The sequence below is a fragment of the Dermacentor albipictus genome, chromosome 9, assembly GCF_038994185.2.
Source record: "Dermacentor albipictus isolate Rhodes 1998 colony chromosome 9, USDA_Dalb.pri_finalv2, whole genome shotgun sequence".
Classification (NCBI taxonomy): Eukaryota; Metazoa; Arthropoda; class Arachnida; order Ixodida; family Ixodidae; genus Dermacentor; species Dermacentor albipictus.
This window is the reverse complement of record NC_091829.1, coordinates 76,932,825-76,956,014: the sequence shown is the minus strand read 5'-3', so window position 1 is coordinate 76,956,014 and position 23,190 is coordinate 76,932,825. Positions and strand designations below refer to the sequence as shown.

At 44.5% G+C, this 23,190-nt stretch overlaps 2 protein-coding genes across 19 annotated transcripts in view; one reads left to right on the top strand and one right to left on the bottom strand.

Moving 5' to 3' along the window:
- The window catches only part of LOC135921341 (uncharacterized), a 1,279,318-nt gene that overhangs the window by 704,958 nt on the left and 551,170 nt on the right, over positions 1-23,190 (bottom strand). For 16 of the 18 annotated variants that reach the window (XR_011508243.1, XR_011508238.1, XR_011508244.1 and 13 more), the window contains one exon: positions 13,772-13,839. The exons of 1 other annotated variant lie outside the window; for it this stretch is intronic. Coding sequence is in view for 14 of the 17 variants with exons in the window: in XM_070524801.1 (XP_070380902.1) it covers positions 13,772-13,839 (68 nt within the window). In the remaining 3 variants the exon portion in view is untranslated. Of the gene's footprint in view, positions 1-8,356; positions 8,471-13,771; positions 13,840-23,190 lie in introns of all 18 variants that reach the window. One more of the 18 variants, XM_070524800.1, reaches the window with a different exon arrangement.
- LOC139049435 (protein O-mannosyl-transferase TMTC1-like) overlaps positions 2,724-23,190 on the top strand; it is a 102,405-nt gene continuing 81,938 nt past the window's right edge. The window contains exon 1 of the mRNA XM_070524793.1: positions 2,724-4,363. Within this exon, the coding sequence (XP_070380894.1) occupies positions 3,660-4,363 (704 nt within the window). The 5' untranslated portion in view covers positions 2,724-3,659. The remainder of the gene's footprint in view (positions 4,364-23,190) is intronic.

Below are 23,190 nucleotides of genomic sequence, written 5' to 3'. Positions count from 1 at the left end.
ACTGATTTCGATAACCGCAGCGTTCAAATGAACTGGAATATGTTTGTTACTAAAATTCGTGAACTAACAAGAAAATTTATCCCTACCTACACTTTTTCCTGTAATGATAACGCTCCCTGGTACAACACCCACATTAAGCGCCTTTCGAACAAAAAGAAACGTTCGTACAGACTAGCCAAAACATCTGGAAACGCTCAAAGATGGGCAGCTTACAAACACGCTACATATAACTACATAACAGCGCTTAAACAAGCTAAAGATTACTTTTTAAATAACACATTGCCTTCCATGCTAACTACTGATACGAAAAAGTTCTGGCGCACTATTAACCCAAAACATGACGACGCCATAACCCTTGTTGATAGCACCGATACTGCAATTGCCCCTGCCGATTGCGCATCTGTATTAAATGACGTTTTTGCGCGTAACTTTTCTAAACACGCTCATGTAACACACCCAACTACACTATCTTACGACTACGCCGCAATGCACCCTTTAATAATCGAACCCGTTGGCATCGAAAAAATAATCGCCTCATTGAAACTCTCATCCACTCCCGGCTGTGACTTAATTAACGCTAAGTTTCTAAAAAACACTAGCACATATTCTTCCATTATTCTTGCAAAGATTTTCCAGCAATCACTTGACAATGGTTCACTGCCTGCTGATTGGAAGGTGGGGAAGGTGATTCCACTCTACAAAACAGGTACTAAACATTCCCCACTGAACTATCGGCCTATTTCCTTAACGAGTATACCATGCAAAATTATCGAGCATGTTCTGTCTTCTCATATCGCCAACTTCTTAGAAGAAAACTCCTTTTTTTCTGAGTTTCAACACGGCTTCCGCAAAACATACTCATGTGACACCCAACTAGTATCATTCACGCATGAACTAAACCTATTGCTTGACCACTCTTCAGTTGCAGATCTAATTTTTTTGGACTTCGCAAAAGCGTTCGATAAAGTGTGCCATAGCTTATTAATCTACAAACTGCAACAACTAAACCTTGAGCCTAAAATTCTGTACTGGCTTGAAGTTTTCCTCACTAACCGTTCACAGTTCGTTTCAGCTAACGAAGCAACATCTAATCTGAGTCCTGTTTATTCAGGTGTACCACAAGGCTCCGTGCTTGGACCCCTCCTATTTCTCATATATATTAACGACTTACCTTCCTGTGTTTCATCTCAAATTCACCTATTTGCTGACGACTGCGTAATTTACACCGAAATAACTCGCGACGAGGATGTTATCAGGCTTCAAGCTGACCTTAACGCCATTTCTGCATGGTGCAATTCATGGTTAATGGAACTAAGCGTTAACAAGTGTAAATTCATGCGTGTATCTCGAACTACCAGTGAACCACCTGTGTACTCCCTTAATAACACTCCATTAGAATTGGTAACAACTTACAAGTACCTTGGCCTTCACATCACCTCTGATCTTACTTGGAATACTCACATCACCCATATAATAAGTAACGCTAACAGAATGCTAGGTTACTTACGACGTAACTTTTCCAAAGCACCTTCTTCCTTAAAATTAATCCTCTATAAAACTCTAATACGACCTAAACTTGAGTACGCTGCTTCAATCTGGGATCCAGGTCAAGTAAACCTAATACACTCACTAGAAATGGTTCAGAATAACTCTACTCGTTTCATTCTTTCTATCTATAATAGAACCGCGAGTATCAGTGCCATGAAATCTAGCCTCAACCTACCGTCCTTGTTACGTCGAAAATTGTTCCGTTTGTGCCTTTTTCATAAAAAATTTCATCACCCGCTGCTACGCAACAAACTTATTTTTCCGCCTCCGTATGTATCACCCAGACTAGACCACATTCATAAGGTTGACATTTCATTTTGCAGATCGAACGCTTTTTTGCAGTCATTTGTACCACGCACTTCCAATGAGTGGAATCACCTCCCCGCCTCGATAGCCACTATCGCAGATCACCAATTATTCAAGAATGTCATAGCTAACATTGTATAACTAGGAACCTTTTTTTTCATATTGTTCAACCTGTACTCACAAATGCCTTAGCTAACATTGTATATCTAGGTACCTTTTGTTAAATAGTTTTGTTTATACATATTCATATACATAATTTTCTGCACTAATAACTCCTGTTTGTTGAATTTACCCGTTTTTGCTTGTAACCACTCCCCTCTATAATGCCGTAATGGCCCTGAGGGTATGATTATTAAATAAATAAATAAATAAATAAAATAAATAAATAGCACCTTCGCACCTTCTTTATTTAACGAGCGGTAGATGGCAGCACTTCCTTGAGTCCTTCAGAATATGATAGCAAAAAAGAAACCGCTGCCACATTTACGCAGAATCTTTCTTTCCTCCAATCCTTTTATTGGAGGATCTTGCCATTCAAAACATTATTCGCATTCTAAATTATCCTTGAGGTAATTGTGTTCTTTAATCTTGACAACTCCGTATTTCCTGTGGCATTTGTTTTAGTCATTCCTTCATTCATATGGGTCTTTGTTTCTTTTTTTGTTTTTTATGTTCCAATTGGCCTCTTTTTTTCTTGTTGTTCATCTCATTCGATTCTACTTTTTCGTTCCAGTGCCAGGCTAAATTAGAGCCGGACAGCCAGCAAGCACCTCATGGCACGTGCATCCAACAAGCGGAATTTTGCGGCGCCCTCGCATCTAACTTGTGTGCCGATCGACAGATGGCGGCACATTGTGGAGTGCCCTCGCGGGACCCCTCGAACGCGAACGCTGCGCCAGCGCCTCTCCTCCACAGTCGATGCGCAGTGCCACCAGGGGCGCCCGCTTCGTCGTATCAGCGAGATTCTCCTCGGCTCTTTGCCAGTGCCAGATCAGACGCCCGACCGTTAGCCCATTTCGCGCGCACGGTCCCGCGTGGTTATGCACCCTGATGAACTCTGTGTCCTCTCTCTCACGCCCTGTGAACGCCTCTCAGCGTGAATCTTTTCCTCTGTTCTAACACTGTGCCTGAAACTTGGTGTCTCCGGTTTAGGTATCACCGTCCTGTCGGCCGGTCAGCAGGGTAATGCGGAACCGTGGAGATGTAGTAGTTTGAGTTATTGTAGCGTGCTAACGCGCGATTCACCGATGTGTCGCAGCGCCTTGTCACCGGCCCATATAATGCGTAAACAACGAGAGGGACAATGATGGCGTTTCGAGAGATGTGCGAGTCGTCTTAGTATAATTACACGTTGATGTATTTTTGTTTCTCCACCTCAACTATTAAAGAGGCCGCATCTTGAGCAGGTGGCGTGCAGAGCATGCTGCCGGCGTTCGCACCCCACAACGGAGGCAGGACATCCTCGTCGTCTCGTACGTGTCGTCTGTTCGACAGTCGAAGCATCGCGCCTTTAGGACTGATTTACCGTGGATTACGATGCAATGACGTCGAGAGCGTCGAAGGAGACAGCGGTCGCGAGTGGACCTACACCTGGATGCACTCCGGCGGCCGTGAGTAAGCGGTCCAACGCTGCACGTGCTTCGCAAGTGCCGGATAGTGCACAGCGTGTCCGATTCCGCGGTGTTTGTGCAGTTCATTGACTGCGGAGCGCTGCCGAAGAGAGCGTATGGACCAAGACTGTGGCATCTCCGTATGGGGGTGTTCCAACCATTCCCAACTGTGTTTATTGTGCGACACTTGACAGTATGGCTGTAGGAGGCTGGCTGGCGGGAGGCGCCGAATCGACCCTGCTCCATGTATACCTGGAACCTTCCGGAGACGCGTCCACCACAACGGTAGGCGCAAAGGGAAGATCAAGCCAGTCGAATGGCGAGCGGAAAGGCTGTCATCGAGAGGCTCCTTGCGATATTCGCAGATGCGAAGCAGCGTGTGGTACGGGCAGAGTGCGTGCATTGACCGACTCACTTAGTGCCATGTGCGCGTCCGTAGCTGCGAGGACACGTTCTTTCTTCGAACGTCCACTGAGCCTCGAAGCCAGTTCGAACGCAGTTCCAGTGGAGGAGCAGCGGCGGTCATCCTCCCACTGCCATCGACGGCAACATCCGCAGCAACACCAGCAAAAGCGGCGGGACGGCGTCGACTGTGCCGGCGCCAAATTACCGGCGTGCGTGGACGACGGTGCTGGACGGAAGTGGTGTTCGACCAGTGCCGCGTGGATGCCCGCCGTGTGGGCCGGTGTTGTGGCTGTGCTGTGTTACATGAACTCGCTGGATGGAGATTTCGTGCACGACGACATGGTGGCGGTGGTGGGGAACCCAGACGTCACCGGTGAGAACAGACGACACGCGTTGTCGTCGTCGTCGCTTTGGACGAACGATTTCTGGGGCCGACCGATGGCCGACCCCCGGAGCCATAAGTCGTACCGGCCGCTCACAGTGCTCAGTTTCAGGTGAGAACGTGCGCTCAGAAATATCAGAAATGAAAAAAATTTGCTCGCTTTGGTAGGGTGATATGCTTTGAAAGCTGGTGTATAGCAGAACAACGAATCGGCAGTGAAGCAACGCTGAGGTGCGACAGTGTCCATGCTTAGGCAGTGAGATATTGTTCTCAAAGACGAAAAAAGGGCCTTCACGCCACCTTGTTAGGAGGAGAAGTAACATCCAAGAATCTTTAATATAAAGGCATATTTTATTACTTGTGCGACCGGGGAAGCAGCTTCTTGCGGTCACGATTTGTTTTTCCAATAATTGAATTGTAGCGGGTGCGACGTTATAAAAAATACACTAACCAACCCTCGTACATGAATGCACAAGTTTATTAGTGCACTCATTGTGTATGGCATTGTATTGTGCATCTCATTATATACTCATTGTGAATACAATGTATACCATTGTAAAGCGAAAGTGAAACAATTCATTCGGGAAGGTGACCCACACACGTCCGTGTTACAATACGATATAGTATTGTGCAATAAAGGTGAAGTGCTGCAGCTGATTCATTACTAAATCTTTTTTTTTTCTCCGACCGTCTTTGTTGCCTCCATTCGTACCTTACTTTTGCCCGGATAGAAAGGCAATACAAGTTTAGTACATTTACCATTTTCAGTAAACAGTTGATAATGCCATATTGAGTGGAATTATGTAGGAGCTCACTCCTGCGCACCTTAGGGGTTCGAGTAGACGAATTTAGCGGCAAACAATGCAACCAGCCAAGATACTTCGTTTACCGCGCACAAACCACAGTTGATGTGCAAAGAAACCTTGCGCTATGAATTTCTGGACATACTACCTTATGCGTGAAGAACCTTTTCTGGAGACGTATGCTAATGTAACAAACGACAAACGCAGTGGTCAAAGAAGAAGAGCACCCACAATTGTCGTTGCGAAGAAATGTGAATAACGATATTATCTAGTGTTGCGCGTATATCCACAGTCGTGAGTGCTAGAAAAAAAGCCTTCGCGAAAAAATGCCCGGAGTTCCCAAACGAAAACTTACAAGGGAACAATAGCGCTACTGGAACAAGGTGCTTCGGTTATGACAATATGACAAAGATAATATGAAAACGCTGGTAGAGCTAAATGCACTGACCAAGCGCTTCAGAAACACTAGCAAAAGTTGCGGTATTTTATAATTGCCAAAGAAAACTTTGAAGTGTTAAAATACTCCTCAGGTGACGTTGGGCTGGAGAGAGAAATTAATATTATATATATATTAACATGCTGCCCATTAAGTTACGTTGGTGTATCGCGACGAAGTTCAAAAGATTTCCGAAAGAGCAATGTGCAGAATTCCTTTTGGTATGACAGTGCCATCAATAATTATTGCTGCTTTGGGCGGTGGTCAATGAGCCGCCAACAATCGGTGGATGAAGTTTAGCGATGCACACAAGCTCTCTGGTTGAATTATTCTCATGCTCACTAGACCACGGCGATGTGCGAAATTTTCAGATTCTCGCTTTCTATAGTGTTGAAACTCGTCCCCCCCTCCCCCCGTCTCCCGGAAGTTTAGCCACAGTGTTGCAAACTACTATGCCCCGGGAACTCGGTATAGGCGTAGAAGAAGCTTCTCCCATATGAATTGCAAATGCGGCTCCGTTTTCTTCGGGCACCAGCGTGGGTCGGTTGGCGTTCGATAGGGCGCTTAACCTTTCGCCTTTGTTCTACCAGTTTTGTTTCCCAGAAGCGAAAGAAGTGCTGAAAGGAAGCACGCTAGGAAAAAAAAAAACTACCGAAGCGTCCTCTGCCCGCGTAATGACCCAGCACCAGCCGGCCAGTCACGTCAAGCGGGCGGCGTTAGAGGAACGTTACTTTTTTTGTGCACGCGTAGTGGCAAAATGTTCCGGGAAAAACCGTGAAACTGCCAGGGAAACGTTTCATTTTTTTAAAATTTTTTTTAAACGTATGCAGCTCTCTGTGGAGCCTAGAAGAAAACGCTAGAGGCGAGTAAAAGATGAACATGCATTAGCGACATGTCTAATGGAGTTATTGGACTGGCCCGGAAACAAAACATGTTCTAAGATCGACAGTCGGGGCAGCCTAACCTTTGCGGGATATGGGTTGCTTGGTAAAGCAAAGTTAAGAAAGGAAATAAGCACCGTTTTTTATTTCAGCCGGTAAAAAAGTGCGCTGACCGCTTTCACTTATATGCAGATAGCAAATCGGGGCCTGTATTTGCAAAAAGTTCCTCAGCTAGACATGCGTTTATTTGCGTATGGCAGCCAATAATGAGGCTGGGAATACTACCAGTGAAAGCAGTTGCTCAGCGGAAAACGACGTTTATGAACTGAACGCTTTCTGGATTCGAACCCTGAATTCCAGGATGTCTGGGAAGGCTAAGGCCAATTGAAGCGTTTTCTTTCAACGTACCTTTCAATCGCTTTAGACGACTTTTCATTCGCCAAAAGCAATTGCGTGTTAATTGTGCCTCGATAGCGTTGTGGCCACTGGGAAGACATTTTTTTTACTGAAGCAACGAACATTATCGCAACATGGTCGACGACTTCACACTAGTCTTGTGCTCGTACGCCAATTAGGTGAAAAAGTTGAAACGGTGTTCGCATGAAGCACGCTCTACAACCTCTAAAGCCTCATCACGTACGGAAATCATGGTCGCTTTTGTGTTATCGAAAACAGCCCGTATGAATTAAGTCATCATCAGTGATTAAGCATGTCGGTTGGCTTTACTATTGTACATAGAAACGGAATTCGTCTTTTTCTAAGTTTTTCATTCGACGCCTTCCAGATGTCAAAACCATTGAGTTCTTTACTTTCTCGTCACGAAACTGGACTTACTTCACAGATTGTGCGTCTTCGCGCGCGTGTCCAGTAGTATGTAGCAGTTGCCGAATACAACACATATCGATGGGTGCTTCCGCATGTTCTGTTTCTTCATTGATTACGGAACTCAATTCACTGACATTTTCATCCGCAAAGAATGTCTGTCGCTGGCTCGCGAACTGGGCAAATGATACCGTCTGCCACCACACTATACTTTGTCGCCTGCAACGAACCGCTGCAGCTTACTAAAGCCTTGAACTGCTTGGTGAAAACTGCGCGGCGAACTGTATTCGAAAACCCGCTAAATTTAACGCCCGCACAGAAGTGCCGTTTATCAAAAGAGACAACAGCAAACAGCGACAATTAGTGAATGACTTGCGCATGGGTCCCTATCAACACAGAAAGGTCCGTACGAAAGATGAAATGCTTTGCCGATTTCTCTTCTGTTGACATTTGGATGCTTACAAGTTTTACAATACAATATAGGCAATATTATAAAACGAAGGGAGAATTGAGCGGGGACAAAGACGCAGCACTCGGAAGACCAGACAATATCCTGAAATGTAAATCTAGGCCTGTGTCATGAAGCCCTTCTACCCTATAGCGCGGCAAATACGGCACTGGTAGGTTGCCATCCTACTACTATGGCGGCCTTACTATCGCAATCTTGTTAGTGTAGGCAGCCGATGCATGACCAGCATTTCTTACGGCGACAAGTACGGCCTCTTCATTAGATACCACGCAAGCTATACATCCACATTATAAGCACAGTGTAGTCGCTTATGTGTACGGGAAAACGATATGTATATATGCACCTTTCGGCTATGCTTAGATGATGATCAAGCAAGTTTGTCTCAGATCATTTTGTCTGGTCAAAACACGGCGAAAGGTTAACTTTTACTTGAGAACTATAAATACTTTCCGTAATGAGCGTCTCACAAGAAATAAGCGTTTGGGGTTCTTTTCTGTCATGCGCACGGAAAAATAAGGATAGAAAAAAAGAATAAACACGCGCTGTTTCTGCGGAAAATAAAAGCTCTAATGAGAGGCATATTATTGTCCTGACGTGTTGGTCAAACACAGCCGACGACATGCACAGCAGTGACACGCCCTCTTTGGTGCAAAATCCAGAGAGCTATTAAAATAATAATAACGATTGCGCTTACCCGCGCTGCAGTTGACAATGCAAGTTACACTGAGACAGATGACGATTGCTACTGTCTCACACAATTCGAAAGTTGCTGTTCGGTGACGCATTAAATATGCTGTTAAGAGTTCCTCTGAAAGAAAAAAAAAAAAACTATTTGCACTCCTTCTGTTCAAACACTAGCGCGGCTGGGTTTACGCATACTCTTCTGCTGCTTTTCTGTATAAAATGTGCAGCAATGGTTACGGATCGCAGGTACGTACATAAAAAGCCTCGCATAAACAGACCGCACGGCAGAATAAACAAAGCAGTCGAATGTAATAAATATTCGTGAATCAACGTCCGTTCCCTTTATCACTTGACCCTTGTCCCCAAAAGCCACGATGTCGCGCTCGTCTACAAGTGTTTCCTGCGAATTACAAAATAAAGCGAAGGAGCAGCCGCCTTTGTGTAGACCATTTCCTTAATGGTTCATACCGAACGGCGACAGAATGGACCGCAATGGAGGGCGATATTGGTGGGTCATTGCTCCCAGCGTGTAGCACTATATATAGGTTGCACAAAGTGGCGGCTCATTGAAGTAATTTAGAGAGCGTTCCTGCTCTTCGGTAAAGTTGACTCGCTGGACGAAATATCTAGAGCAGTAGAAGCTACATTGTATGGGCGCTTAAAGAAAGAGAAACGATATTTCTCAATCTCTTCGAGATCTTCCGATGATTACAGGACACTCTGAAGTCGATCCTGTGAGGCCGAGATGACCTCTTATCGATTTCAAAGCGACGTCATAAAAAAAAGGGGGGGAACACGCTGCTATCATATGTCGAAAGAAAGCAGGCCTTCGCACTTTTGTGTGTGCGCCTGCCTTTACTTCAAATAGTTTTCATTTTTACTTCTTTTGTTTACTTCTATTTACCGTAAACGCAAAGCCCACTTGTCAGATTCTCTGCTGGCGTCGGGAACGGGTAGGTCCGTAGCGCCGTTTCGTTTTTTTTTTTTTTTTTAAGCAATGAGCGCAAGGGAAGATTTTTGTCGCATTGGCTCCGCACATCCGTATCGGCTGTAAAACGCTGGATTTATCTATTACTAAACAAAACAAGACACTGAGGTTTGGCTATGGCTTTACATCGCCAGCAGCATCGCCTTAGTTTACTCTGTGCTAAGCACTGTTCTGCAACTCACTGTAATTTCGCTCCGGTTCTTTTAGCGGGCCGACGCGTTCTTCATTTGGGAGGGGGCGTGTACTTGCCAGGTATACTTTAGCAGAACCTCATTTCTCATCCTTATGGACACTGTTTTCGGCGCGGATGTCATGACGACAGTAAGTTAAGCAAATGCGACACGTATTTGTTAATATTAGTCGCGTAGTCGGATGAGAGTCGCATTTCAGAAATTAAGAGAAGGAAGGTCTCCCAGCTATGCTGAGCCTCTTCGAGTCAGCCCACCGCTGCTGGGCGCCGACTCGAATTGTGGTTCATGCCCACTTTTATGTTGCTCGTTAGTAAGAGCGTCGGAGTGTTCGCCGGTTAAAAACGCGGAAAAATAAATCAGCATTGTGCCGCGCCTTGACCTTTTCCAAGAAGTGTCCAATTGAAGAATGCAGCTCCTCTCCTTCCGTAAAAAGGAAATGTCGGGACAAAAAAAAAAAGTTGGAGGACCGTTTAGCTTCGCCTTTAAGAGTGGAACACGACAGCATTCCAGGATCCCTGACTGCTTTTCACGCTTCCGGGCAACTGCAGCTTGTACGTAACCGTAATTTCTTGCCAGGAAACACCGGCGGCGAAATCTATACACGAAGGCGGAATTTTTGGAAGCAACGCAGCCTCTTGCGTGGGCCGCTCTTCTGTTATTGTTGCGCACTTTTTATATTTCAGTCTGAGAATATTTAACATAAAAGACACGCGCTCTTCGTGTTTTTTTTTTTTTCATGGCATTTGTTTGGGCTGCCATTACCGAAATTCCGAGGAATAAGTTTGTAAAGAACGTAAGACAAGGTACGGGCAGCTTTAGTGATAGAAGAACAACTTTATTGCCGTATAGAGTATGCGTGTTCGAGATTATTTTCTAGGCCACCGACGCCGACATCGAAATTTCTGCGGCACGGGATCCTGAACGCTATCGCGTTAAAGGGTGACCGCCTGACGGGGTCCAGGCGCCCCACTAGTTTCCTCTGTGCAGCAATGCACAAAGTGTTTGCATTGCAGCGGGCGACAAAAGTTCTTAGTTTTATCTTGGCTTATATCTTCCACGCGATGCAATGAAAATACACGGTATCGTTAAGGACAGCAATACAAATTATACGCTCCATATAGCCTATGCGCAAGCTAAGAGCACTAAATCGCCATCGTTTATAAAGCAATGCACAAAGTGTAGTTAAAGAAAGTCTCGATATATGAATGCTCATACATTGCCAATATATTATAAAAACACATTTCCGAACGCCAAATTTTAGCGCTAACGTAGATAATTGTTACTTTCTTTAGTGACGCATATATTTCACGACAACAAATGTATCCATGGGACCAACAAGTATTATAGGATTCAGCCCGGTGTTCATTACGCTCATTTGGTTAACACTCTATAAAGCGTTTGGTAAGCGCTGTCTCCGAAACAGACTCCTTCTTAAAGCAGTTAGAGCCGAAAAATAAATAATCTTCGCGAAGGTTATCTGTATTTAACCAAAAAGAAATGTTTACAAGATCTGCATTTCATTCATATCTTATCAAGAAAACCAAACCTAGTCGGTGCTGAAGCTTATCATCGGAACAGTCAGTGAGATATGACGGTTTTCTCCGCAACTTCTAATTCTCCATGTTAACTGCCCGAAGCAAGCAACTGTGGAAGGAAACACTCGGGAGCAGAGTTAAGAGAGAAAACTAAATATTTTGTGGTGTTATACGTGCTAAACCAATTATCTTATACGAGACACACTGCAGTGATGGACTCCTGGAAGCAATCTGCCCACCTGGAGTTCTTTAACGTTTGCCTATTGCACCGTATACGAACATTTTCGCATGTCGCCGCTACCCGAATACGGCCGCCGCGTGACCTCAAGCGACCTCCGACCCCATGCTGAACAGAGCAATGACCAGAATAAACAGATATTTCCAGAAGCACACTCAAGTAAGCAAACGTATCTTTAAATTCTTAGCAATGTCAGGCATACCAGGTGAAAAAGAGCTGCAGGCTCCGCTGCACCGAATTACGGAAACAGCGTGTGTAGCCTCGCACAAAGATCATCGGCTACGGTCTGGCTGTCGTGCGTCTAGGACTCTTTCTGTACACACGCGAACGACCTCACGCGAAGCAAAGTCCCTTTCCAAGGGCGTGGTTGCCGGCAGCCGCGGGAAAAAAAGGAAAGAAAAAAAAAAGAAAAACCTAAGAAACTCACTGAATTGTGCCCCTCAGCGACGTCTCGTAACGAGATGGAAGCCATATACCCGTCAGCTAAAATTGTGTATCGTAATGGACTCCGCGGTTCGGCATCAGTAACTCGGGAGTATAATGCCGGATACCCTGTGCACGCAAGTTCACGTGCACGCTTATTGATCAGTGCTGGGGCTGTTCACTGTTGCAGGAGGAAAGTGCGAACGTACGTAGGTCCGAAAGTAGAAACTGTCTGCTGCAGCATTTCACAGCTTTGCAGGGATGAGCAGTAAATGTCCGGTAGTGGCGATGGGGGGCAGCACAACATGAGGGATGGGAAACAATGGGAGGCTACTCAACATGACGAATGGGTAACAGTCAATAAATTTAAACTTGCCACTACGTATTTGCACCTCAAATATGCAAACTGCTATAAAATATTGGACCGCATACGAAGCCTAGAATAAAACAGTGCAAATATAGAGGAGCGTCCTATAAAAAACAAACTGACGTTTCAAATACGAGCTGAAGTCTCACGAACAGCTCACAAAAATGGCCGTTTCTAATTGCGAAACTATGAAAAAGAGTGCAATTCCGCTTTCCGGAAGTGACGCATGACCTAACGCGCCCGGGTCCTCGGCATGACCTCCGAGATGACGCAGCGCCCGCGCGGATGTGCGCCGTGCGGTGAGGAATCTCGGAGGTTGTGTGCTGGTACTTGCACCATAGCAACAATCACCAGATGCCCGCGTCGTATGCTTAGGTACTGTCTAAAGTGTGCTAACAAGAAAACTACGCAATTGTCAGCCCAGCGGCTTGAGCCAAGTCTGATTCACTGGTAACTTTTAACAAGTTGAGCCTAAATAAAATTTCGTTGTGGTTGGCCTTTAATCGGCTCAATTCTTCAAGGATTAGTTTTAGAATGAACGGCAATAGGATTGCTTTTTGGTTCCAATTCGTTAGTGCAATTTAATGCAGCGAAATTATGAGGCTTCTTCCAAAACGTAGTATTTTGGTGCTCACAACACCGAGCGTAGAATCCTCAAAAAAAATTGAAGGTTAATTGTACATAGCTGACAATTTGGCGTGAATCAGAAAAGGTCCTCGAGAGATATAAACACGTGGCAAGTCGTGAACTACAATGCCTTTGCTTGCGCTCGATCACGACATACGACTGCGAAGAAAAAAAAATGTCCAGCGAGTAGTGGGGATAGGCAATGAAGCACGTGCTCTAAAGCCAATGCAGAACGTAAATCGGGGAGGACTTCCATCGGAAGTCCTCCCCGATTACGGCCTTTGATTACGGCCCGATTACGGCCTTCTCAAAGGCCCCCGTTAGGGCCTTTGAGAAGGGCACGGTGGCTTAGGTTGCTTTTAAAATTATGCAGACATGTGAGATCTCTCAACACTACTTATGTTGGTTCCCTGCTCACCTTGGGATGATCGAGGGAGCCCCTCCGAATCTCAATGAGCCCGCTCATGAGGCAGCGCGAGATCTTACCCTCCGCTCTGCCCCGCGCAACGGCGTGGCGGTACTCCACGAGAATAGAGACTCCCCTTCCACATACAATGAAATCACGAAGTATTACCTTCTTAATCGCAGGGTTTACAGTTTGCCGCATCCTAAACTAAACAGGGCTCAGGCACTCACATTACGCTTACTACAGACTGGTACTTATCCTTGCCCACGGAGACTGCACATGTTTTATCCAGAGACGTATACAGAGCCTTATTGCCAAGATTGTGGTGCTTTAGCCACGCTCGAACACATGCTCTGGACTTGCGAAATAATTGAAGACTCGGCGATCAAGAATGCGTCCAAGTGGGAGGCTGCACTTCGCAGCCCGGACCTGGATGAACAATTCTGGGCTGTCCAGCAGGCTCACGATGTGGCCGTGAGGCTTGGCCTTCCGGTCCCGACGTGGGAGCGGTCCGCTTAGTGATGAATTATCACTACTTGCAGGACCAAATAAAGTTTTCCTTCCTTCCTTCCTTCCATCGGAAATTACAATGAGTTTTGATGTTCGTGTGTATGCACGAATCATATTTGACAACGAACTTTCGTACTTACGATGCCTCCTGGTTAGCATATCGATGCGTATCTTGACTGGATGAGAAGTGCAGCAGCTGTCGTAAAACCTGCAATAGAACATAAAGCTCTTACAAAATCTAATTCCTCTGTTCTCTTTTCTTTCTTTTGCATGATCTGAAGTGAAGGCGCTAAAACGACGGAGGACAAAAAAGAAACACACACACACACAGGGCGCCAACACGCCCATGCTTAACCAGCACGCCCAACTATCCATCCTAAGATCGATCTTTTCTGTCTGTTCTTTTCAATTCTATTGCTGACATTTGTGTGGTACTGTATAGTATTCTGTATAGTATATTGTACGCTAGTTTCACGCTGCCTTGAAATACAACTAAATTAGATGTCACTAGTCTATGTTCATTATTGTGATTACTTCATGTTCAATTTCTGTGTCGTGACGTACCTAGCGGCAATTTACACTTGATGCGAACTCTCCATTAGCGCTTTCGGATCTATTACTGGTTATGTTAATATGGTATCTTCTTTTTTTTTTTTACGTGCGTCCGTTTTTGCCGGCCAATTTTACCTACTGTCTCTGTCGTTTTTTTTTATCTCGTTTGTTTCTTTTAGCCGGGCATTCTTTATGAGTACTATTTGCCTGAAATAGAAGTAGTCGCGTGCATCATGCATGATGCCAACCTCTCCTGAACACCTTAGTAATAAAAGTAAAATGGAACGCTTTGCGATTCCGGGATTGCTTTAGCACAAAAAGAAAGGGAAGGTTGCAGAGTTATTGAGAAAGATAACGAAAAACCCAGGGACGCTTTCACTTAATTCGCATATCAATGGGCTGTGAAAAAGACGCCAATGAATTGGCTTTCTTTATTCATTATATTCTTTTTGTATTTTTGATGAGGCAGCGCCAATTTCATTGCGATTGGTTGAGATTGCTTTATTTGACCATACTGGTACATCAGTACGTAACAAAAATGTACCTAACTGGAGAGGATGGCGGAAAAAAAAATAGCTGCATTTTAGCAGCCTGACTAGCCCCGCCAACCCCCGATTACGAAGGCAGCAGCGGAAACAAACTCACAAAGAACAGTTCAAAACAATTTTCACCTTTCAAAGTACAAAAACATTCACGCTATCATAGCTAAAATAGCATTTTCCGATAACGCGTATGCGAAAGAAGTCATCGGTAGGCGAAAGGGGTCCGGCGCACCAATAATCATCAATACAAGGGTTAATACATTTTTCGACAGGGGGAACGCCATGCTCACAACAGAGCAACGTGTATCTACGCGATAGCGCGACCAACATATCGAGTACTTGGAGTAAACTGCATTCCAGGAAGATTCTCCCCTGTTGACAATTCAGATTTTGCGAGCTCTCTACAATAATTATCAAACGATTAGGTAATCTCAGGAAAGTTGTCTACCATAAAATGAAAACAAAAATAGGAAACACCATCTTTCGAAAATATGACAAAATGGTGTTTCCCGGGCCACCTTTTACAGTGGCCTGCAGCGCCCTCGCAAATTCCGCATCATTTTGATCGTTTTACTTTGACGTGCCCTTTATAAGGAAAACATTCATTCCAATCCTCAGACACTAGTTGTCAATTTATATGTATACAAATCTCAGTAGCAGGAGAGACGAAGCCAGACTTTGCGCTTGGCTTTAACGCACATTGAGACACTGTGTAGCTGCAGAAGTCTACACGGCACATCGGCTTTGGAGTATTCAATCTATTGCGGTTTATCTAAACTCCGCAGCTGCTTTAGCGTTTGATTTACCGAGTGAGTGCGAGAAGCTTTTCGGTGAGGGCAAAGGTCGTTCCCCTCGGCGCCTGGTGGTTCTCCTAAAAATTATCAGAAATGTTTGCCTATGAATTGCGGCGATGCGTAAGCAAATAGAGAAAATAGAGTTCATTGAAAAAGATGGCATGACACAAGGGAAGCCTTGAAACCGTAATGGCACATGTGTTGTGCGTCCGTTTGATGATATTTCAGGTCTATATTGCCTATATTCCTGTCAATTGAAGGTACAAGAAGAATAGACACAGTTGTTACAAAATATGGCACCAAATCTAGAGAGATAAACCACGTAAAACTATATTGACTTGCTATCTGGGAACGTTTCACAAATTTAAGTGATCAGTCTCCGTGACCAGCATCCTTTCCGGCTTCAGTGGGTAGCCTTGCCGATTCGGTACCCAGTATTAACGGCTTTTTTTTTTCGTTTTCATAGCTCATAGTTTTCTTTGTACAGTGCCCTTAGTGATTGTTGCTGTGGATTATATCGCATGCCTCAAGACATTTGCGTTCAAGGACCATAATGGCGCTTTCGTGCAATTAAAAGATAAGTAATATCGTAAGACTTGTAACGTTATTTTAGTTGTCTTCATCACCTCGCAGCATAAGTTTCATCTTAGGAACACATATCAGTACATTCATTCCCATATTTATAGCGCGTATATGTTTGGGGCAACTTTGTAGCCATTGTTTCCAGGCCTGATTGGAGCCAGACAACATACAGCGTTTGTAATTCATCATGCATTGGCTACAAATTCTTACCGCGTGTCTGGACATCTTTTGCTATACACTGGCCTAGCGCCATGTTTTATCATTCTATTTGTGATAGAATACCGGATGCACTGACTCTTCATTCCTTTATCGTCATGTTGTCGTATGGTGTTGTGTCCTCGCAGTAGGTCCTTTCTTAAAACGCTTGTGCTGTACATCGAATGCAACTGCAGTTTTAAACTACAGGATACGCAGTCATAAGGCGCGTTTCTAAGCAAAAAAAAAATTTCTGAAAACATTTTATAGAAAAAAAAAGGAGACCGTATGCACAACGCGCACGTATATCGACCCGAAATATGTCCGTCCAAGTTAACTCGTAATTAAATATTCACGAAAAAAGAAAGGGACATAACTTTGGGAGCGAATACAAAGTATAATTGAATAAGTACGCCGAATTTACAAAAAACAAACAAACAAACACCGTAAACGCTGATCCCGGGATACAGCAAACCACAGATTGCAATTTATCTGCTGTTAATTTAACCGAGCGAGGCCCTGTCAGAACACAACTCCAGAAATGAGACAAAGATTTTAATTGTGCGCACCCACCGTCGTTATTATTATTATTATTATTATTATTATTATTATTATTATTATTATTATTATTATTATTATTATTATTATTTCGGAAGCATGTATACAATTGACAGGGAGAAAACGAAGTGAAGGAGCCTAAAAGGAAAGGGGAAGAAGCGAAGGCTTAGCGGTTTTACCGCAAATGCGGACAAATTAATAGCTCACGAGAGGTGAATGTGCCACGCGCACCGTAAGTTCATTATCGCAATTCTCAGTTAAGCTTTGACTATACTTGCATAGTGACGCCATACGCTCAGTGACACAACAGGCGAAAACTTCAACATTGCCATCGATACACTACACAGCACGCATGCAGCGCAGCACTATTTCCACATTTTACAACGCTCGCGGCCGAAGTAATACCGCCTAGTACCGCAACCCGGATTGTTATTCATAAAACCGCAGACGTGCGGACGCTGGCAGTAGTTCAGTATTTTTTCCTCCGTGTCGCTGAGAGTGGTTAGTTGCGATATAGTTTACTCAGTGTTTTAACATCACTCAACTTATGCCCTATACTTTGACCTATAGGGAGCAAACAAACAAAAAAATTGTGGTATAAGACGTTATGGTACGTTGAAGGTGACACCAGGAGTAAAAGGTGAAACGGGTGTTCCGACACTGCTTTGACGACAGCGCACGAAGAGACCTCAGAACAAGAAGGCCTTATCAGTAAACGCAAGAATCCCCTATCCGCTGAAGGCTCCAAGACTCGCGCGTACCGTCTGCTCATACGCTCATATATACGACGACGGTGCTGTCTCGCAATAAGATTTCCCAGCATCGCTTTTATCCAACGCCTCGGGGGAATCGATGGCAGCGATGATATCGACTTTTTTTCATCCTTGGAGACCCACACCCTCGTCCTCGATAGCGCCGCGAGCTCACTCGACGCGATGCCTTTGTTCCCGGAAGTGGTGCTGCGTTTTTTCTTGTCGCTCTTTTCTTTCTTTATTTTTTTTATCTTTTTCTTATCTCAGTGCTGGATGGCGGTGTTCTCCAGAGACGACATTCAACGTACCGCCATATACTGCGACTTCTGTGACTGGCTTCAATCTCGCGGGAATGCGCGACTGTCTCATAGCGGTCACTACGCGGCAACGACGACGTCTTCCGCCTAGCTCCAACTTGAACCACCCGCATTGCCTCACCTCTCTCGGGACCGAAATGTATTTTGACACCAGAAACACATTGTACATTTTTCCTCTCTTTCTAACAAGAACTTTGGACAGTGACCTCCGCTTGTCTACATCTGCTTTTGTTTTTCTTTATTTGTTTTAAAGCCGGTACTCCGCATTCTAGTTGCGTCCTGCATTTTGTAGTTTTTATTTTTCCGACTGTTATAAAACGCTACTCCATTTGTTTGCAATAGCGTAAATACTTATAGACAGTATATTTTGTATAATTTGGAGGAAGACACTTAAGGATTTCAATATCTTTCATGCTTCTCATGCTAGGTTTCGGAGAACCGCAGTCGCGTTGTATACAACGCGACTATATATTGGCCTGCAAGAAAGCAAAGGCAGCAGCAGTTTTTTTTAAGATTAAAGGTTTAAGGCGTGCCGACAATTCCTACACAATATACTTCATAAAAAAAAGTTCATTTAGTTTATTGATAACCAGCTGGACACATGTAATAATGATGCCGCTGTACGGAACTTCAGATGACCGCTCCGGGACGTCAGTGCAATGTAGTATTTGATGACATTGTACTCGTGCAAAGCGTTGTGTTGTGCAATAAAAAAAAATATGGTTCAGTCGCCAGTATTAGGAAGACGTGAAATTCTGCAAGGATGCCACCTTAGCAGGGTAAGCAAAGCAGGGGTGCACAAACTGGCGGTGGGTTTCCGACAGATGAATTCATGACCTTTACTATTGAATTGGGGCGGTGAGTTGCTTCACCTAGCTCTATTTCTTATTTTGGCAGATGCCTTACCTATATTTTTTTTAACTCACAAAAATTTCCAGCATCATACTTTCTGAACCACTTTCGGGAACTTTGTTTTTGCAAGCCTGCGTTCTTCGATGGTCTCCCTAGCTTTCTGCGACCGAACCTCCGAACGCATTTTCCTAATTTCCACTGTGGACATGTTTGCTTTCATGCTGTTATTCATGAAGCCAAGGGCTTCAAGAACGCCAGAGGAGCTTAACCGACAGCCGAATAGATATCGTCACATTCTAATAAAGTATCTTGCATTCTTTGTTGAAGTTGAGGAGGAGGAGGACCTTAATATATCTGGCACATGCCCACTCACGTGGATTGACCAAGAGTCTGGCAGATTTTATATACGTGCTACGTGAATAAATTTACAGATACGCAACTTTGATGAACAAATCAAAGCCAGTAAAATCGAAGGCGTTTCAGTAAACAGTCATCTTATATACCGCAAAAAAGAAAGAAGATATATATATATATATATATATATATATATATATATATATATATATATATATATATATATATATATATACACATATATATAAATGAGGTAATGGAGGGAAGAATGATTGTCATGATTGAAAATGCAATCGGTTGGATTCAACAATGCATTTCTCATGGGCGATGTATAACATTCCTTAGCGAGGATCCACGCACCGAAGCTACGAAAAGCAGTAGCACTGTTTCCCTAGCTTTAACACAGCGAGCACATACGTCTTCTTCCTTGATGCACCTCGTTTTATAACTGCGCGTTCTACGGCACCTTGATCTCGCTTAGGAAAGTAAAGAGCTTCCCTTTGAGTTGTCATGAATTGTATCTTTCCGGATTTCGTTTTTTGCTTCTGAGGTAGTTACTCATAACCAGTTTCTTTTCGATCGCCCAGGGGATTGTCTCCGCCACCCTGACTTTGCGTTTATTGTTATTTGCCGCCACGTTGCCTACTATGCCGGTCACATACTTGCTGTTTAAGCTTCTTAGTCCTTTTGCTCCACTGTGAGTCAATATTCTTCCTGTAGGCGGCAGGCCTCTACGCTTCCCATCACTTGTCGGGGACGACCACACCTACTATACCGTAACTGAGACTCTCGTATACGCACCGTTGTAAGATATTCAAATGTCCGGCGAACTACGCGCCTGTTGACACGCTACTCGAATTTCACCGAATGGTCCCAGTGGGTCCCAAATATGCGTAACCGCTAGTGTGTCTTGTTAATTAATTTTGTTCCTTAGATATTATTTTTTTCATTTGTTCTTCATTTAGTTACTGCCGGTCTCGCTGCCAGCGTCGAAAGAGGGCGTGACGTGCACATGTCTCGAAATCTTTGCCACCGGCATTAACTTAGCAAGTGGAACATTCCCGAGAATCTAGTACACTCACCAAGTGGAACCTACGTGGAACGATATTAAAAGGACTGCTCGATAAATCTCTCTCAAGGGTTAGGGGCTCAGCGCCACCTTGGTAGGTTGTATCAGGCGTCAGGCCCTTGCCCTCCCCCGCCTTCCTTTCTTTCTTTCTTTCGTTCTTTCTTTCTTTCTTGTTTTTTTTTTGAAGCCTAAAGTAAACTAAGGTATTTTCGGGAACCGTGGGCTAAAAATTTTGACGCCCGATGATGAAAAATTGCGCGGAGCCTTTCTGTTGACAAGCGCCACTTTCGCGGCGGAGATTAATTTCGCCCACGAGTAGGACGACCAGGCACCCCTGCTCCTACGCATACGCGCATACAAGGTGGCCGGCATTCTTCGAGAAAGCGCGCGAGCGCACAAAAAAAAAGGTAAGAATGAAAGAAAGGCCTGCGTGGAAGATGCCATTACTATGCGAAAAGCAGCGCTTCGACATACCTTGTTTGCCTAAAGGCCTGGTTTCTTCATATGGCTAGCTGGCGTCAGGCACATTATATATATATATATATATATATATATATATATATGTGTGTGTGTGTGTGTGTGTGTGTGTGTGTATGTGTGTATTGTGGCGGCAGTGAGTGGGATGCTTTCGTACGTTATTCTTGTTTTTTTTCCTTTGTCACAGCAGCCATAGAGTTCTGCAGCAGCACAGCTTGTAATGCCGTTCGGTCGTTCAAAACATGGCTGTCATCGCAAAGGAATATGAAACATGGAGAGTGTGTCAGGCGCGGTGATTCGTTTGCTCTGGCGTTCGCCTTCTGAACAATGGTCGTGGGTTCTATATTGCCAGCGTCGGTGAAAGCTACTCGATGGAAGCGAAATGCAAGGGTGCTCTTGCACACATTGGACGGTACTATTTTGGAGCACGCTGAATAACCCCAGGTATAGTCAAAATTTTTCAGAAGGCCTCTGCAGCTTCCTTTGTAAGGCGCTGCGCAGTTTCTGGACGTTATAAATCGCAGTTTAATTATTTCAAACGTGGAGAGTACAATGTGTTTCTATGGTATAGGGACCACATCGGTCTACCTGCCCATACATCAAAAAACTGTTGACAACTTTGGAGGGTAGTGGCACACCTTGATATCGTTATTGACGTGCGACATTAATGCTCATCTTCTGTTCAACGTCATAAGTTTCTCCCTTATCGTGTGATTCTTGGTGCTTTACCGCATACGTCACAAGCTCACGGACCTCGTTGTTGTGAAATGTATGTCTGAATGTAAAAGAGCGTTATTTGTTGCATTGTACCTTCATCTAACTGCAATAATTCGAGTGATCTCACCGTGCTCATTTATGCTAACGAAACTTTTGTGTAGCGAAGCTGATGGGTGACTACTGTTTGAGTTGTTGCTCTTCTTGAGCAGAAATTTTCATTCAGCCATTTGTGTCGTGCCAATTGATTCCAGGCGCGCAAACTTCTGATTATGAGTGCGATCGTAATGTACAAATCAGAGCGCCCCATTTCGGGCACGTTTCTTCTTGAAAAGACGTCTACAGCACGTATATATCGCAACGTATAGTTATATATGCCACGTAAAGGAACGTCTCTGATTTACCAGGAAGCAACCACTGGGCCATTTTTAGTATTACGGTCTTTCATATTTATTAGAACAAAAATGCATGAACGCGCATTTATCGGTTGGGAAATGGATATGAGTCGTAGGTGCTGAAAGTTTTCCATAACGGGAAAGCCTCGCGACCAGTTAGTCCAACCATTTGAATTAGTCCAACAAGACAAATAACAGACACAGCATAAGCTGTGTTTCTAACGAAAAAAAAAAATTCTGCTTGGAGAGGCACTGCGCTTGCGATGTCGGAAATATTTGTATAGTGAGGAAAACCTGAAGTATCCCATATTGCATTCTCGGAACAAAAGTCTATTTATTCTTATAGGTGGAGCTATTGCCGTCTGCATGCGACGCTTCCTGTTCAACCAAGGCATTTGTATGGCGACGTTAGAAAGTTTTGTGGTCACGACGTCACAGGAGACGGAAGTTCCTGTCGCGCATCGTGAAGATTAAGTTAACCGACGCGTTCTTTGAAATAAAATATCCGCCCGGAGGCGACCATCCCAAGTAAATACAACGTTGCTGTTTCGTCAATATAGTCCCTGTGCAAGCGAGTTTCTGGAACAGCCGAGAAAGTTCCGCGAAAAGAGAGAAAAACAAACACAAAATACAATTTAAATAACCTTGCCTCGCACTTATGCTTATTTTTTTTTTCAACAGCTTGAGCAACTTGGGTCGCGCGTGGCTTAATAGCAAATCGATAGTTGAAAAATCAGAGCGCGTTGATCGGCGCCCCGTTCATTTTTTTTTTTTTCTGGCTTATGAGTAGCTCGTTATCTCCCGCGCTCGTTTTCCTTCCGCTTCCTGTTTGTGCGCTCTCTCGCAAAGTCGGTGCCGTCATTTCGACGATGGGTGTTGTTCTCGCGAAATCTCGGCGCAGAGCTATTTATACCGCACTTTTAGCGCCGCGATGTCTCGGTGCTTGACTGATGGTGAACCCGGCTGCGTTGACGATGACGTCGAGACGCCGCCTAATGCTTCCGAGTGGGATGATCGGCGTTACTTGCCTTATCGCAATAAGTCACGATTTTACGGGCGCTGTAACATCCCCGGCAGCGGAAGTCGCTTTTTTATCGCGATGCGACCGGAAGTTGCACGGCTCCATCGACGGCGAGCGCACAGGCATTACCAGCTCTATAGGTGTCATTTCCTTCCTCACCTGAAAGAAGTTTAAAGCTATTCGGTCGTCAAGATCATCGTCACTGCCGTCCCAACACTCGGAGCTGCTGATAATAAAGTTCTCCGGCACTCTTGCTCACAGTAGTTGTGGAGAGATTTCGCAGACGTCATTACTGTTAAAGATAAGAAATAAATTTAGGCACTGGTAGTTGAGCAAGCACCTTCTTTGTAGCAGCCGAAGTGACTTCCTTGACGGACACCTTAGC